Source organism: Trichosurus vulpecula, chromosome 8, assembly GCF_011100635.1.
Source record: "Trichosurus vulpecula isolate mTriVul1 chromosome 8, mTriVul1.pri, whole genome shotgun sequence".
Taxonomy (NCBI): domain Eukaryota; kingdom Metazoa; phylum Chordata; class Mammalia; order Diprotodontia; family Phalangeridae; genus Trichosurus; species Trichosurus vulpecula.
In genome coordinates, this window is record NC_050580.1 from 31,916,631 (window position 1) to 31,933,468 (window position 16,838).

Genomic DNA, 16,838 nt, shown 5'->3' on the forward strand with positions numbered 1-16,838 from the left:
TTTACAGATGAGAAAACCGAGCTGGGACAGAGATGAAATGGCCATTCAGTGTCTGAGGCAGGATTTGAGCTCAGATCTTCCTGCCTCCAGGTCCAGCACTCTCTCCACTATGCCACTTAGCTTCCTTGAAAACAATTCGTGGTAGCTTGAGGAAGGAGGGAACTATGAACTGTGAGCTGAGCGGGGTCAGATGAGCCTTCAGGTTGAAGCCCCAGATTCTGTGATTCTATGTTCTAATTAAAATTCAGTCTTTTATAAGGGTTTTTTAAAAAAAAAAAAACCAAACCTCCAAGCTCATGAATAAAGAATAAAGGGGTTTATTTCTTTTCCTCTGTTAATTAAAGAATAAGGTCAGTGATTCTACTGGATTCTACTACATTGAAGATCCCTGTAGACAGAAGCTCCCCAGCTTTTGGTTTTCTCTCAAGTCCCATGGTTGATGTGTAGGCATCAGCATTTATCATGAGGATACAGAGTACCCCATATGTGTTTTTCATTTTTCTTTTTTCTTTACAGCTTAGTCACTCAAAGTCATTCTTTTTTTTTTCTCAGTTAGTACTTTCTTTTTTTAATTTTTTTTTAATTTTTATTTTTCATTTACAACACTCAGTTCCACAAGTTTTTGAGTTCCAAATTTTCTCCCCCCTCCCTCCCCCAAGACAGCATGTAATACGATATAGGTTCTACATATACCTTCACATTAAACCTATTTACACAGTAGTCAAGTTGTAAAGAAGAATTATAACCAATGGAATGAATCATGAGAAAGAAGAAACAAAACCGAAAAAGAAGGTGAAAAAAAGAGAGCAAATAGTTTGCCTCAGTCTGCATTCAGCTTCCGTAGTTCTTTCTCTGGATGTGGATAGCTTTTTCCATCATGAGTCTTTTGGAGCTGTCTTTGAACCTTGTATTGTTGAGAAGAGCCAAGTCTATCAAAGTTAGTCATCACAGGTATTGTGTGTCTGTAATCGTGTGTAATGTTCTCCTGCTTCTGCTCCCTCACTCAGCATCAGATCACGTAAGTCTTTCCAGGTTATTATGAAGTCCGTCTGCTCCTCATTTCTTATGGTATTCCATTATATTCATATACCACAACTTGTTCAGCCATTCCCCAATTTATGGGCATCCCCTTGATTTCCAGTTCTTTGCCACCACAGAAAGAGCTACTATAAATATTTTTGTACATACGGGTCCCTTTCCCACTTGTGTGACCTCTTTGGGATACATCCCTAGCAGTGGTATTGCTGGGTCAAAGGGTATGCACATTTTTATAGCCCTCTGGGCATAGTTCGTGTTTTTCATTTTTCATAAAATATATTTTTATATGTGGAAGTTTCTATAATTTGGATGAACAGACTTTAGGTAGGTAATGATCATTTAATAAGCATTTATTAAGTGCCTACCATGTGCCCTGGCACTGGGTCCTATATATGCATGATGGTAGTTGTCACTAGAATGTTTATGATGAAGGGGGAGGAGGAGGAGGATATATGGGGTAGTCACTGTTAGGATTGTCCTCTCCCTCCTCACCACTGGCTATTCCAGCTGTTCAAGCCTCCTGCAAGAATTTCCTGCATCCTCCCAGATGGTGGAGAGGGGAGGGGCAGCATTTTCCTAGGGGTTCTGTGACCGGATGTCAAAAACTAGCAGACTTAGTCCTGATCTCTCCATGTTTGCTGTTTAACCACATAGATCAAATGTGCACAAGGAAGGACTAGGGAAGGGTGCTTCATCAGCTTTATGTGTGTGTCCTGGATCCTTTCACAGAATAATGTTTTAAAATACATAAAATAAAATATACAAGATTACAAAGGAATCCAATTAAACCAAAATATATTTCTCAAAATATTTTTTCAAATATTGAGAGACCCCGGGTGTAGACCCCTGGCGTAGGGGAAGAATTATCAGGTCACATGAACAAAGGCAAGTTGACCCATCATGACTGTAAAAGCCTAGGACGGAGGAGAAGGAAGGGATCTGGAGGAGGCTCCTTGTAGGACATGATGAGTTTTCTCTTGGATTTTGTATGAGTGACTTCTCCTCTTTGGGTCTCAGTTTCCTTCTCTGTAAAATGAGCAATTTGGATTATATAATCTGATCTATAAGGTCCCTTTTTGCTCTGAGTCCCATGATCTTGTGACCCCTGAGTGATAAATAGGAAATGAGAGATGGCATTGGAGATGACCGCTGAGATGCGTACAATGTGTAAAATTATTTGTGAACACTACAATCATTGTTTGGTCCTCTTGGTTTTGTTGGTGGTGGTCATTTTTCAGTCATGGCCTATGCTTCATGACGCCATTTGTGGTTTTCTTGACAGAGATACTGGAGTCGTCTGCTATTTCCTTCTCCAGCTCATTTTACAGATGAGCAAATTGAGGCAAACAGTTAAGTGGCTTGCCCAGGGTGACATAGCTAGTAAGTGTCTGAGGTAGGATTTGAACTCAGGAAGATGAGTCTTCCTGACTCTAGGTCTGGCACGCTATGCACTGTGGTGCCCCCTAGCTGCCCCTGGTCCTCTCAATAGCTCTGTGAAGGAGATGCTATTAGAGATTAGACATAGGGACTAGGCCAGTGATTTCATTGTTACATAGAGTGACACCTCGGCAGTGTATAGTCTTAGAGCAGAAAGGGGTTCTTAACTTGAGGTCCGCAGACAAAGGCAAAGTTGAAGTTGGGGGGGCAGAAATCAAGTCAATAACGGAAACATTTACTGAGTCCCCAGGATGCCCAAGGCACTGTGCTAGAGAGCTGCGGTTATACAGAGACAAAACAAAATTATTCCTGCCCTCAAGGAGCTTAGGTTCTACTGGGGTCAGTGTACGGAAAGAGGAAGAGAAGGGAATAGGAGAAAGATGGATTTGGCTGGAGCAAAGAGGCTAAAATGACTCTCACTATTTAGAAAGGGAAATGTGCCAGTGAAGCCCGCCATATTTATTTATTTAAGATAAATTGTTATTGTGTGTGGTTTGTCCTTCATTCTAGAAGAGAACTGTGACATCGGGGAGATGGTGACATCAGGGAGATGATGATGTAAGCTGCATTGAACTGGATTTAAGTGAGGGAGGGCTGTGCAAAGTCACCAGCCTCACTTTCTTCTCTAGAGCCATCTGGGTCGGGTGGCCAGATATTCATCAGGACCACCAGAGATAGCCCAGGATGCAGTGGGAGACCTTAAGGCCTTTTTAAGCTAAGGCCTTTCCAAGTTCACACTTTGAGTGAGGCACCGCCCATTTATTTAAGATAAATTGTACTGCTCCAAGTAACCATGCGGTGACTGAATGTTAGTTTTTTACTGCCTTGCATAAAAAACTACGCTGGAGTTTAATTAGAGAGATACCTGCTGTTGGACGGGAGAACAGAAGGTCTGTTTAACACCAGTCGAATGTAAGCTCTTTGCGGGTGGGAGCTAGTTCAGTTTTGTGTTTCAATCTCCAGGACCTAACTCACGGCCTGGCACATTACTAAATGCTTGGGTTTTTAATATTTCTCATTTTAAATATATTTTTTATCTCATCTTCATTTCCAATCTTCCTTCCCCTATGCAGCAATACATCCTTTGTAACAATTAATTAAAAAGAAAGAGAAATAAATCAATTCAAAAAAACCAACCAACAAGTCAGTGGAGTTTGACAGTGTATGTCGTGTCCAGCACCTACAGTCCACCACCTCTGCGAAGAAGGGAGGAAGATCCTTAATAAGTGTTTATTGAATCGAATTACATATGTAATACATGTGATGATAGCATAGATGGCCAGCTGTGGAACATGTTAAGCATGAAGAACATTTGCGACTGAGGAGCTGACTTCTTTTACAAATGCAGTTCAGGCCTAACAGGATTTTTTTTTTAACTTTTTCATAGTAATAAATAACCAGGGAATACAATGCCTCACTTGCTTAATATAAACAGAAATCCAAAGCAATTTCCTTTTTTTTTTAAGTAACAACTTATTTAATTTTTCTATATCTTTAGGACACAGAGCCTGGCATCTAATAATTCTGTCCTCCTGGAGGGGCTAAAGAGAAGGCGAAGTTTCCTACAGAGCTTTGAAGGCATAAACAGCACGAGGAATGGACAGATGCTCACGTCAAATTCCTTACTTCAGCTGACACCTGTAATAAATGTTTGAGGCTTCTTTTTCTCTGGGAACTTGAGGCTAATTTTTTTTTTTTGTAAAAAATGTACAGCCTTAACTGTAAATGTTTTAACCCGCTGCCTATATCAGATTCACCCGTGTATTACGTATGTGCTTTATAATTCTTGAATATTTGTGCTCTAGTCACGGACTTTGTTCTATTTCTGATCTTTTAAAAAAAAAACCTCCAACTTTTAAAAATAGTTTATTTGGGTATAGAGTCATTGGAAATATTAGAATGTTTACAATAAAAAGAAAAAAACAGATGTGGCATTAGTCATCTTTATTGCTGTGCAACATAGTCGAAAGGACATGGGAGGGGTAGTTAGGTGGCATAGTGGATAGAACACTGGCCTTGAAGTCAGGAGTACCTGAGTTCAAATTCGGCCTCAGACACTTGACATTTGCTAGCTGTGTGACCCTGGGCAAATCACAGGGGGAAAAAAAGGACATGGGAATGACCTCTCTTTACCTGAATGTCCTGCCAAATGGGAATAATATTAATACTTGAGCTGCCTGGCATAGTAGGATACATCCTAGATGCATCTGGAGTCCCTAATCCAACCAGTCCCTGGTAGAATGAAAGTCCTTTGAGGGTAGGCATTTTCATTCTTGTCTTTGTATCCCTAGTGGCTAGCACAGTGCCTGAGATAGTCTAGGCCCCTGTAGTTATAGATTTAGACTCAAGAAACCCCCTGCCCCCCCCCCCCCATTTGACAGATGAGGAAGCTGAAGGCACTGAGAAATTAAGGGTCACACAGTTAATAATTATCTGAGCCCAGTCTTATCAGTTCCAGGTCCGGTATCTGTCTGCTGTGCCACACTGCCTCGTCAATAACAAATATTGATCTTAATTATGTTGATTACTTAATTATAATCACACTGATACTTTAGCTGGAGGGAGAGGATTGGGAAAGGTTTGATCTTAATTACATTGATTATTTCATTACAATCATATTGATAATTGAAAAAAGAGTACTAGGTGGAGAGAGGGTGGGGATTGGGGAAGGCTTGCTTCCTGGAGGCAAGGGTGCTTGACTTGGGCTTCAAAGGATGGGAAATTGAAAATTGTCTTTCTGTGTAATTGGGAAAAAAATACTATTAAAAAAATAAAGGGTGGGAAAAAAACAGGCAGAGGAGGGGAAGAATAGTAAGAGAGTGGCCAATGACACAAGTGAAGGAACTAGACTAGAATAAAGAAAGGCAGGGAGAGGAGAAGCAGGGAACGAGGCTGGGAAGGTAGGATGGAGTCATTTTCCAAGGGCTTCAAATGTAGGATCAGACTTTCCTTGGTAGGTGCTGAAAGCCAAGTAAATCAGTCAACAAGCATTTAGTAAGTGCCTATAGTATACTGGGAACTGTGCTGGATCATGGGGATACCAAGACAAGAATGAATTCCCTGCCTTCTACTGGAACAATGATGGTCAGGCAGTGGTATGGGGTAGAGAAAGAGGTTGGAAGACCTCAAAGGCTATTGCAGTGGTCTGTGTGGGTGGTAATGGGGACTCTATTAGGAGTCAACATTGGAAAGAGAGGAAAAGGAGGAAGGAATGTTATGTAGGTAGAATTTACAGGCCTCGGTAAGTGATTGAATATGAGGATAGAGAGAGAAGGAAAGATCAAAGCTAACCCTCTGATTTGGAACCCAGGAGGCAGGGTGACCCACCTCCAGGAGGAGTGGATTTGGGGGGATAAATAACAACCTTGGTTTTGGACAAGATGAGTTTGAGATGCTGGTGGCACATCTCGGTGGAGACATGCTGTGGCCAACTGGAGACGTGGATTTGGGAAACTGGCAGAGAGTGGAAGGTGAACCCCTCACAAAGAATGGTAGGGAGGGGAGGGAATTCTTGCTTAGGTCATAGTTGGACCAGATGGCCGCTGTGGCCGCTTCCAACTCTGAGACTTCGAACAAGTGCACAAAAGAAAAGTGTGGAGAGGAAGGGGAGGTGGTCAAGGTAGACCCTTAGGAACACCACCTGCAGGGGTCAGGACAAGAATGGGAAGCCAGTGAAGGAAGTTGGTGAAGAAAGAGAACCAGGAGATTGTGGAGGTTCTGAAGCCAAAGGAGGAGAGAAGGTTGGGTTTGGAGGGGGTGGTTAATGATGTTAAATGCTATAGGGAGGTGAAGGGAAGATGAGTATTGAAAAGGGACAGTTTGGATTTAGATCCAGAATGACCTTTGAGAAAGCAATAGTGAAGATGATGGAAGCCATATATGGAGAAATTAAAGGAGAAGAGCTGGTGGTTTGTGGCAAGGGGGCCTGAAGTATGGAAAAATGTTCCCAGGAGTTTGGCAGTGAAGAGAAGGGTGAGGTTAGGTGGGTCAGCAGAAGGCATTTTTAGATCTTCAGTCATATGAACTTAGAGCTGGAAGGCACCATAGAGGTCATCGAGTCCACACTCTTCATTTTACAGATAGGGAAACTGAGGCCCACAGACTTTTGACTCTCAAACCTGTTCCCTTCTACTGTCCTGTGCCATCTTTGAATTATGAAGATTTCAGTATGCTTGTGAGTAAAAGGGGAAAGAGCCAATCCTGGAGAGAGTGAGAGGTACGTGAGAGAGGCAGAGATGAGTGCTGGACCCAGTTCAGAAGCACAGGGTCAAGGGCTCAGGCTGAGATTTACCTGATTGGGGAGAAGCTTTTCCTCTGTGCCTAGTGGGACCAGGAAGGGGGTTGGGGCAGGAAACAGGGCTGAGAATTAGAGTCGGGGGCTGAGGAAGTTCACTTTGGAAGACTTCAATCCTGTTGGGGATGGAAAAGGAGGTCATGAAATTGCCAGATTTTGGCATTGGAGAGGTATGTGGTAAAGAAAAAATTGAGGGAAAGGACATCTGGTATATGAAAAGAAGCTAATGAGTAAGAGAATAACACTAACTAGTGTTTAGAAAGTGCTTCAGGGTTTGAAATGCCCTTTACTTACATCTATTATCTCTTTTGATCATCACAACCACCCCATGAGGTAAGTGCTAAGGGTATTAAGATCGTCCTCTTACACATGAGGACACTGAAGCTCCAAGATGGGCCTTGACTTACCCAGGGTCACGCGAGACGTGGTGTTTGAGCCTAGGTCTCTCCTGACCCGGAGACCAGGGAGTCTCCTTCCACTCTGTCTCTCTGAAGTCCAACTGGGACTCTGGAGGACAGAGGCAGGTAAGCGCTTCTCTTCACGATGTTGCCCATCCATGTAGCTTTGCCAGAGGATTTTGTTTTGTTTTGGGGAATTATTTTGGCTTTGTCAAACCAAGAAGTCAGTATATATATATATTTGGAAGCAGGACATGAGGGTTAGTTGAGGCTACTTGAATTTTTGCTCTAGTAATTAAAGGAAAAACTTCTTTTAAGAGACTTTGTCAACACAAGGTTATCAAATCAGGAAGCAGTGTAGTGTCATTGAAAAAAATACTGGATTTGGAGTCAATGGACTTGAGTTTGAATTCCCACTTATTTCCTGTATGACATTGGACAAGTCACCTAACCTCCTTGGGCTTCAGTCTCTTCATTTGTTAAATGAGGAAGTGGAATTAGTTGACCTCTGAGATCCACTCTAGATCTATAACCCCATGACCTTCCTGTTCTTTGGCCCATTCTGCCACCTCTGAGCAGAGGGAGCACCAACCACAGGGCTTCCCTCCTGACTTTGGCCTAGGAGGTCGGGGCTTCTTGGTGCACCAGGGAATTAAGGCAGGCTAAGGCTTGGCCCGATATGCATGTGCACTAGTTACACCCATCCAGCTAGCCTTTCAGCATGGATGATGCAAGTCTGTAATTATGTGGCCTAAACATGGCCCTTTATGAACCAGATACATTCCTCTGTCATCTCAAAGACACCTCATGAAACCACGGGAATTACAGTTGAAAGAAATGTCTTAAATTGCTGTGAACTCCCCAGGGCTTGGGGGAAGATTGTTCCTTAAGATATACGACTTCCAGTGTTGTAGATTAATTTGACACGAAAACTTTAACTGGACCTATGGACTTCTTTTCCCTTTGACTGTATTCTCAATTAAAAAAAAAAAACAAGCAGCCTGGCTACTTTCTTGACTCATCCTAAGTAGAAAAGAAAAATTAGCATGTGTTGATAGAATTGGCCTTGTCTGATGACTTCCAGGGAAGCAAAGTGATAGAGTGAAAAAAGGACTGAATTTTGAGTCAGGGCTGGAATCCCTCCTCCAACACTGGTGTGACCCTGCATCTGTAACTTAACCTCATCATACCTCATTTTCTTCATTTGTAAACTGGGAGAGAGAAGTTTCTGCTGAGCTCAAAATCTATGGCCCTGTGATCCACTTTGCTTTGATAACTCCTTCCAGGGTGACCTTGACCGAGTCATTTCACTGGGTCTTAATCTATAAAATGCTTCAAAGGGTTGATCTCAAACCTCACTTCCAGCTCTCAACCCTATAAATTACTCGTTGCTTGTCAAGGCATCATTAGAAATTCACTCTTTTGGGTCTTCTCTAGAGGTTCTCGAGAAGAGTGAATGAAACTGAACTGAGGGGATTAGACAACTATTATTAAACACTTGCTGTGTGCCAGAACGTGGGGGAGAAGCTGGGAATGCAAAGATGAAAAGGCATATTAGTCCCTGCCCTCGGTGAGCTTAAGATACTTTGGCAAGAGTAATAGCTGAAGCCAGCAGGGAGGTTGACATCTAAGCCTTCTCTCTGGAAGCAATCTTAGAGATTATCTAGTCCAGCCACCTTATTTTAGGCTAAAAAATTGAGCCTGAGAAAGATTAAGTAATTTATCAAAATTCACACAGTTGGTGAGGCCCAGAGCTGTGGTAAGAACCCAGGCCTTCTGGTGCAGGGCCAAGGCTCTTTCCTCAACAGGGTTATGTGGGAAGAAGGCTGTTTGGGAATGTGATACAGGAAAATGGAAGCTCTCTGAAGGCAGGGCTGGTTGGAATTTTTTGGTTCTGTTTTGTTTTCTGTCTTCGCTCCCAACCACCTAGCCCAAAGCACAAAGGTGCTAAATAAATGTTGATTGAATTGAATTAATGTACCCAGTAGGCATATACCCTATTCCTAGTGGCATTGATTGGTCCTGAAAATAACATTCCAAGGGCAATCAGTTCCACTGGTAGATACAAAAATGCTTCTTGACTAGTCAAAAGGGTTTGGCTACGATGTATTAGTCTTATTAAGGTAAAACAGTAAACTCAGATCTTTTCAGGGGAAGCCCCAAGGCTCCTTGCCTTTTGAGAGCCCCCTCTCCTCCCATCTCCCTGCCTTACTTAGGAAAAGCTAAAGGTGAAGAATTGAGATCCATTTGTATCTCTGGGCCCAAATCCACAGCTCCAACTTTATAAGGGCTGGGTTCGATCTTGGGTGTATCAACTAAATCCTTTTTTTTTTTTTTTTGCTAAATAGCATGTAAAGTAATAATAATTTATGAAAATAAATTAATAATACATAGGAAAGGCAGTGTGGCCGAATGGATAGATGATCCGGGAAATAATAAGGAAGACTGTAAGTCTTAAGACCTCTGACACAAGGTCTTGGGACCTTGATTGAAACACTTAAACACGTGGTTAAGTTATTCAAGTTATTCAATAACTTGGAAAGTTATTGGAAACTATGGAAAGTTATTCAACTTGGTGCTGAATAACTATCTAAGACTATATATTACAGATAAATTGCTGATTTGAATCAGTGGAGAGGGTTTTCACACTGGGAGTTACATATGCAATAGTCATAGTAATGGGTTAAAAAAAGGATGGCAGCAGAGTGGAATGGTACGTGGACACACAGACTTTGAAGTCAAGAAGGCCTGGGTTCAAATCCAACCTCTAACACAAACATGATTGATCTACTGGTGACACAGATCACCGGCCTCCCACCCACTTCCCTGCTCATCTCACACTGCGCCCCTTCACAACCTCGGTGCTCCAGGCAGACCGGCTTATTTGTCATCCCTTAAACACATCCTGTGTTCCTGCACATCTATTATCATTTCTCGCCTGTTCCCTGTGCCTAGGAATCTGTTCTACCTCATCTCTATCAGGGTGATTTCCTATATACCCTCTCCATCCTTCAAGACCCAGCTCAAACGCCATCTTCTTCATGAAACCTCCCCTGAGTCCCTAAGGCAGGGTGGGCTCCCTTGTCTGATCTCATAATTACTTGTGCTTTATTTATGCATTTATAATCTCTTTTGTATTCTGGTTATTCATGAGAATGTTATTTCTCCTAGTAAAGTGTAAGCTCCTTGAGGGCAGGGATTGCCTTATTCATCTTTGTATCTTCAGGACCTGCACTTTGTACATGAAAGGTGCTTAATAAATGTTTGTTAAATGAAATTGTGTATACTGTGGAATGAATGAATAACAAGTCATTTGCTAACTGTGTCAGGCACCGGACTGAACAATGGGGTTACAAATACAAAAGAGAGAGACCCTGCCTCCAGGAGCCTTACATTCTGATGGGGGAGACATCACACAGAAGGGAGTGATGGCCAGGGAAGAGTGGGATAATGAGTTCACATTCATATTCCTGACGACAATCAGGTGAGGTGGGGGGTACAAGGGAGCACTTTTTACAAATGGAGTAGTAGGCAGAAAAGAGACAGACCCTGGAATCAGGGAGTTCCCTTTTTACAGATGAGGAAACAGGTTTCACGAGGGCAAATGGCAGAAACAGGAAAGAGCAGAGATAGAATCTGGAGGCTGAGGACAAGCTCGGCTCTTGACCGTCCAGCTGGGTCACCACAGACAAATCTTTGTACCTCAATAGAACCCCATTTTCTCCTCTGTCAGATGACAGGATTGGCTTAGAGCATCCCGGAGGTGTCTACCAGCGCTAACCTTCTATGACCAATGATCTGTCCAATGTCACAAAGGGAGTAAAGGGAAGGAGCCAGTGCCGGCCACAAAGGTCTTCCTACTCCAAGTCCAAGTTTCCTCCTTGACACCAGTATGGAGTTCCCTTAGGAGATTGTTTTTTCTGACCTTGAACTTGGACCATAGTTAGCCGAGCCCATTGTAAGCATTACAATTCACGAGCAAATTCCTTTGTCTTTAATATGGTGATATTACTTATAGCAAGGCTTGAGAGGTCGGATTGGATTTCTTGATGAGTCACGCCCTCTTGTGGCCCAGATGATGGGACACAAAAACATAACTGAAAAATTCAGAATTTCCAAAGCAGTGAGAGTTGATATGAATGTTAGAGAAGTTTGGGGGGTACAATTCCAGGGTAAATTGGGACCTACGCACCCAGAGAGATGAAATAAATGAGAAATATGACTACTCGGCGATTGGCATGAGAATTCACTGTTTGATTTTGGTTTTTATGTTACTCATCCTGCTGTGTCTCAGTTATCTCCTGGGAGGAGTAGGCAGGAACGAGAACATCATGCTTAAACTCATTTAACTCCCTCCCCGTGTGGATCATGGGCATGCAGGTCTGGGAGTTGCCGGGGAACTTGGAGAGCATGGTCACCTAGTGTACTCCATTTTACAGAGGGGGCAGTTAGATCCAGAGAAGGGAAGTAAATTGTGGAAGGGCCCACAGCTAGTGAATAGCGGCACAGCCGAGACTGGAACCAACGTCCCTTCACTCCCCATCTTTTCACTCCAGCTTTCCGTGCTAATTTCTGAGTTACTCAATTTCACAAGCTCCTAGGAGAAAGACAGTATGGCACCATGAATAGAACGTAGGACTCAGAATCAAGAATACCAGGTTCAGATTTGACCTCAGACGCTTACTAGCTAGGTGACTCTGGGCAAGTCGCTTAACCTCAGGCTGCCTCAGTTTCTTTATCTGTAAAATGGGGCATAAGAATAGCACCCACCTCCCAGGGTTGTTGTGAGGATCAAATGATATAATATTTGTACAGTGCTTTGCAAACTTTAAAGTGCTATATAATGTTAGCTATTATAAGAAAGGGGCCAGGAAAATGGAATTCATTTTAAAATAATCTGAATCAAAAAAAAAAACCACCCAGGTGGCATTTGTTACCTCCCCCCCCCCCCCCCCCCCCCCCCCCCCCCCCCATCACCACCACTTATCCTCATTTCTAGGGTTGCTTTTAAAAAATGATAGTTCCACCAGGACAACATTGTACACAGTAACGGTCACATTGTGCGATGACTGACTTTGATAGACTTAGAGCTTCTCAGCAATGCAATGATCTAAGACAACTCCAAAAGGCTCATAATGGAAAATGCCATCCATCTCCAGAGAAAGAACTAGAGAGTCTGAATGCAGATCGAAGCAGACTATTTTCCCTTTCTTTCTTTTTTCTTTCTTTCTTGTGGTTTTTCCTTTTTATTCTGATTCTTCTTCCACAACATGACTAATATGGAAATATGTTTAATATGATTGTACATCTATAGCCTATATGAGATTGCTTGCTATCTTGGGGAGGGGGGAAAGGAGAGAGGGGGAAAAATTAGAACTCAAAATCTTATAAAAGTGAATGTTGATCCTACATGGAAAGATGATATTTGTTACTCATGAGACCTTTCTCAGTATTAGGGTAGTTGAAGGGAATATACATATATATAGACAGAGGGCACAGGGTGAGTTGAATATGAAGGGATGATATCCAAAAAATAAAATTAAGGGGTGAGAGAGGACTATATTGGGAGAAGGAAAAAGGGAGAGATAGAATGGGAGATATGGGAGGGACAGAAAGGGAGAGATAGAATCTCACATAAAAATGGCAAGAAAAAGCAGTTGTAATGGAAGGGAGGAGGGGGCAGGTGAAAGGGAATGAGTGAATCTTGCTCTCATCGGATTTGACTTAAGAAGGCAATAACGCACTCATTTGGGTATCTTACCCTACAGGAAAGCAGAGGGGAAGGAGATAAGGGTAGGGGATGATAGAAGCTAGGGCAGATTGGGGGAGGAGATAGTCAAAAGCAAACACTTTTGGAAAGGGATAGGGTCAAGGGAGAAAATTGGATAAAGGGGGACAGGACAGGATGGAGGGAAATATAGTTAATCTTTCACAACATGACTATTATGGAAGTGTTTTGCATAACGATACATGTGTGCCCTATGTTGAATTGCTTGCCTTCTGAAGGAGGGTGGATGGGGAGGGAAAAAGAGAGAGAATTTGGAACTCAAAGTTTTAAAAGCAGATGTTCAAAAAAAAAGTTGTTTTTACATGTAACTGGGAAATAAAATATACAGGCAATGGGGTATAGAAATCTATCTTGCCCTACAAGAGAGTAAGGGGGAAGAGGATAAAGGGGGGAAGTGGGGTGACAGAAGGGAGGGCTGACTGGAGAAAGGGGCACAATCAGAATATATGCCACCTTGGGGTGGGGGGGAAGGTAGAAATGGGGATAAAATTTGTAACTCAAAACCTTGTGAAAATCAATGTTAAAAATATTAAATAATAAAAAAGAAAAAAAGAAAACAGAAGTGAACGTTGAAAACTAAGAATAAATAAACAAATGTTTTTTTTTTAAATAATGGTTCCATAATTAGCTTTAGATCAGTGGTATCAAATAGAAATAGATCCCTGCAGCCGCATGCTGACTAAGCAAACCCCAAATTAACATTATCTATAATTGTGTTGTATTTTTATTTATTTTGTTAAACATTTCTGAATTACATTTTAATCTAGGTCCAGTGGTACTCAGGAATTTTGACATAGCTTGAGGCCTTTAAGCTTCTGGTTTAAACCAACACCTTCTACTATGCATCAAGTTATAGTTGTAAATGGATACATGACCTAGATACAAACAAATGAAAGGAACAAGAGAAAAATTACCTTCCAGATCTATGGATAGGGGAAGAATTCATGCTCAAACAAGCAGCAGAGATCACAGAAGATGAAATGGGCCATTTTGATTACATAAAATTTAAAAGTTTTTGTTCAAACAAATCTATTGTAGTTAAAATTAGATGGAAAAGGTAACTGAAGGGGAAAAATTTTGTAGCAAGTTTCTCTGATGATGGTTTAATATAGAAAATATATAAAGAGCTAATTCAAATTTGTAAAATTGAGAGTCATATGGTCAAAGGATGTGAAAAGAGAATTTTCAAAGGAAGAAATCCAAGCTACCAACAACCATATGAAAAAAATCTTCTAAATCTTTAGTAACTAAAGAAATGCAAAGTGACAAAAATGACGGTTCTGTTTTTCTTGCTCAGGTGGACTGGTATGACAGGCACATGTTGCATGGATTTAGCGGAAAGAGGGCCAGAATTGTATTGTGTCTGATGACTACTAGTCACGTGATCTTGGACAAGTTCCTTGCTTTGTTACTCAGAAGCTCAATTTCCTCCTCTGCGAAATGAGGATAAAACCTTGTCCGGCTTCACTGAAGAAAGTGCTTTATGAACTAAAGTTTACAAAGTGCTAGAGAATTCTGAGTTCATTTTCCCTCTTGGTTCCACTTCCTGGCTATAAGGTACATTTCAATACTTCGATGGATCCTCCACCTCATTAATGTGGGAATTCCCTCCACTCGCGTGCGTCACTGCCCATCTACTTCTTCTCATCCTTTTAAATTCTTGTCCGTTGACTATAGAGCCAAGTGCCCAAAGAGCTCAAGTTTTTCCTCTGTGCTTTTATGGATGTGAATGCAGAGCTCAGACCGGCATCACAAGATGCCTTTCTTGACTCCCCTTAATTCTAGCGTCTTCCCTTTACCCTGGATGTAGCTTGTTGGCATGTAGTTGTTCGCATGTCTCCTCCCTTGGACTGTAAGCTCTATGAAGGAAGGGTATATTTTTACCTTTCTTTGTATCCCCAGAACTTAGCATAATGCCTGGCCCATAGCAGGTGCTTCACAAATGCTGGTCCACTGACTGATTAGTGACTTCTTTTCTGGTCATACAGTTCTTGATGTCTTTTATGCCACTCTGGGGGTATGTAGTATGTTAGATTATCCAAGTAGGTGGCATACGGATAAAGCAAGACTTAGCTTCAGGAAGATCAGAGTTTGAAACCTATTTCAAAACTCACTAGCAATGTGACTCTGGGGAGGTCACTAAACATCGTAACACCCTCAGTTTCTTCATTAAAATGAGGATAATATTAGCACCTTACCACCTTGTTGTAAGGATCAAATGAGATAATATAAGTAAAATGCTTTGCAAACCTTAAAGCATTATGTAAATGTAAGTTATTATTATTATTACTATCATTATTAGTTATTAATATTATTAGCTATTAATATCATTACCAGGTGACCTTGGGTCAACCACAATTTTAATTCTTCATAAATTGCGTGAGATGTCCTATTCATAATCAGAGCGTGGTGTAGTGGATAGAGTGCTGGAGGTAGAATCCGGAAGACCTGGGTTCAAACCTTGCCCCAGGCAATGATCAGCTTTACTTTTCTGGGCCTCGCTTTCTTCCTCTGTAAAATGAGAACATTGTGCACGATAGGCTCTAAAGATCCTTCCAGCGGTGAATCTATAATCCTAAATCTATCAATGTTAAAAGATGAGATTTTACGTCAGGCTGCGGCTTTGGATTGTTGAAAGTGCTATGTGATTTCCCAAATGCAATCCAACTGGCTTTCTCCTGCTTATTCAATCCTGGGCTCAGCTGGTCGTCCATCTGCTGTGACTGTCTAAGAGATATATATATACACTCTGATAAACTAACTCAGTGGACTGACTGTTCACCCAGCTGCATGTTCTGTTCTAATGTGTGGGGGCAGATCAAACATCTCCCATCCTTCAATTTCTAAAAATAAAGGCTTTATGAGCAGGAGGGAAGGGAGTGTGGTGTAGTGGACACAGCCACTGGACCTAAAATCAATTATTGTAATCTAATCATATCAATTATTTCTAATCTAAGCGTTGGCATTTTCTTCCTCTCTTTGAATCTCAGTTTTTTTTCCCCGTAAAGCTAACAGGTTGGACTAGATGGCCTCTAAGGGCACTTTCAGCTCTAAACCAACGACATTATGATCCTAATGGCCAATTTTCCAAAACCAAGGTCCCTTCTAGCTTCTACAATCTTGGAAATTTTGGTAAAGACTGTTTATCTTATTAATCATTCAATCAATCAAACATTTATTGAGTGTCGGGCATGGTGCTAAGGCTGGAGAGACAAATCTATGCAAAAAAGACAATCCCTGTCCTCAAAGAGCTTATAATTTAATGGTGAGAAGGAGGCTGAAGAAAGAGCATGCAGAGTGAAGGTACTCCAGCACTGCGGCACGATGAAGAAGTCCAAAGTAGTGCAGTCAAGCAAGAAAATTAGTATCAATCATTTTATAATAGTAATAAATAACATTATTATTAATATTATTACCATTCAAAGAGTGCATGTTTGAATTTTGCAAAAAAAAAAAAAATTAGATCTTGAGTTCTCTGTGCTTTTTTTTTCTATGCACCCTTTGCATCCCAGCAAAAAAGAAGATTGGTAGGCAATAAGGATTAAATGCCTAACGTATGTAAGAATAATACATATATATTACATGCATGCATGTGCTATCTATGCGTGCACATCACACACACACGTGTACATATAGCACAGCCCAGGCACCTTGCAGTAGGGGTCTTCTAGGGACCTGGGGAAGTCCACTGCCCACACCCTGGAGCATGCCACGCGGTGTCAGCACAGGCAGCCTAGGTGACCCAGTGGTTTGTAGGTCGTCTCCACCGTTGGATTGTAAGCTCCGTAAGGGCAAGGGCGGTTTCGGCCTTTATATTTTCTGCGCCTTGCACAGCGCGGGTGCACAGTACGAACTTGACACATTGATTCGACCGGCCGGCATC

The 16,838-nt window shown here is 41.8% G+C and overlaps 1 protein-coding gene across 1 annotated transcript in view; it reads left to right on the forward strand.

Moving 5' to 3' along the window:
• STOX1 (storkhead box 1) overlaps positions 1 to 4,358 on the forward strand; it is a 67,125-nt gene extending 62,767 nt beyond the window's left edge. Inside the window, exon 5 of the mRNA XM_036734675.1 lies at positions 3,974 to 4,358. Within this exon, the coding sequence (XP_036590570.1) occupies positions 3,974 to 4,130 (157 nt within the window). The 3' untranslated portion in view covers positions 4,131 to 4,358. The remainder of the gene's footprint in view (positions 1 to 3,973) is intronic.
• Positions 4,359 to 16,838: the final 12,480 nt, after the last annotated feature.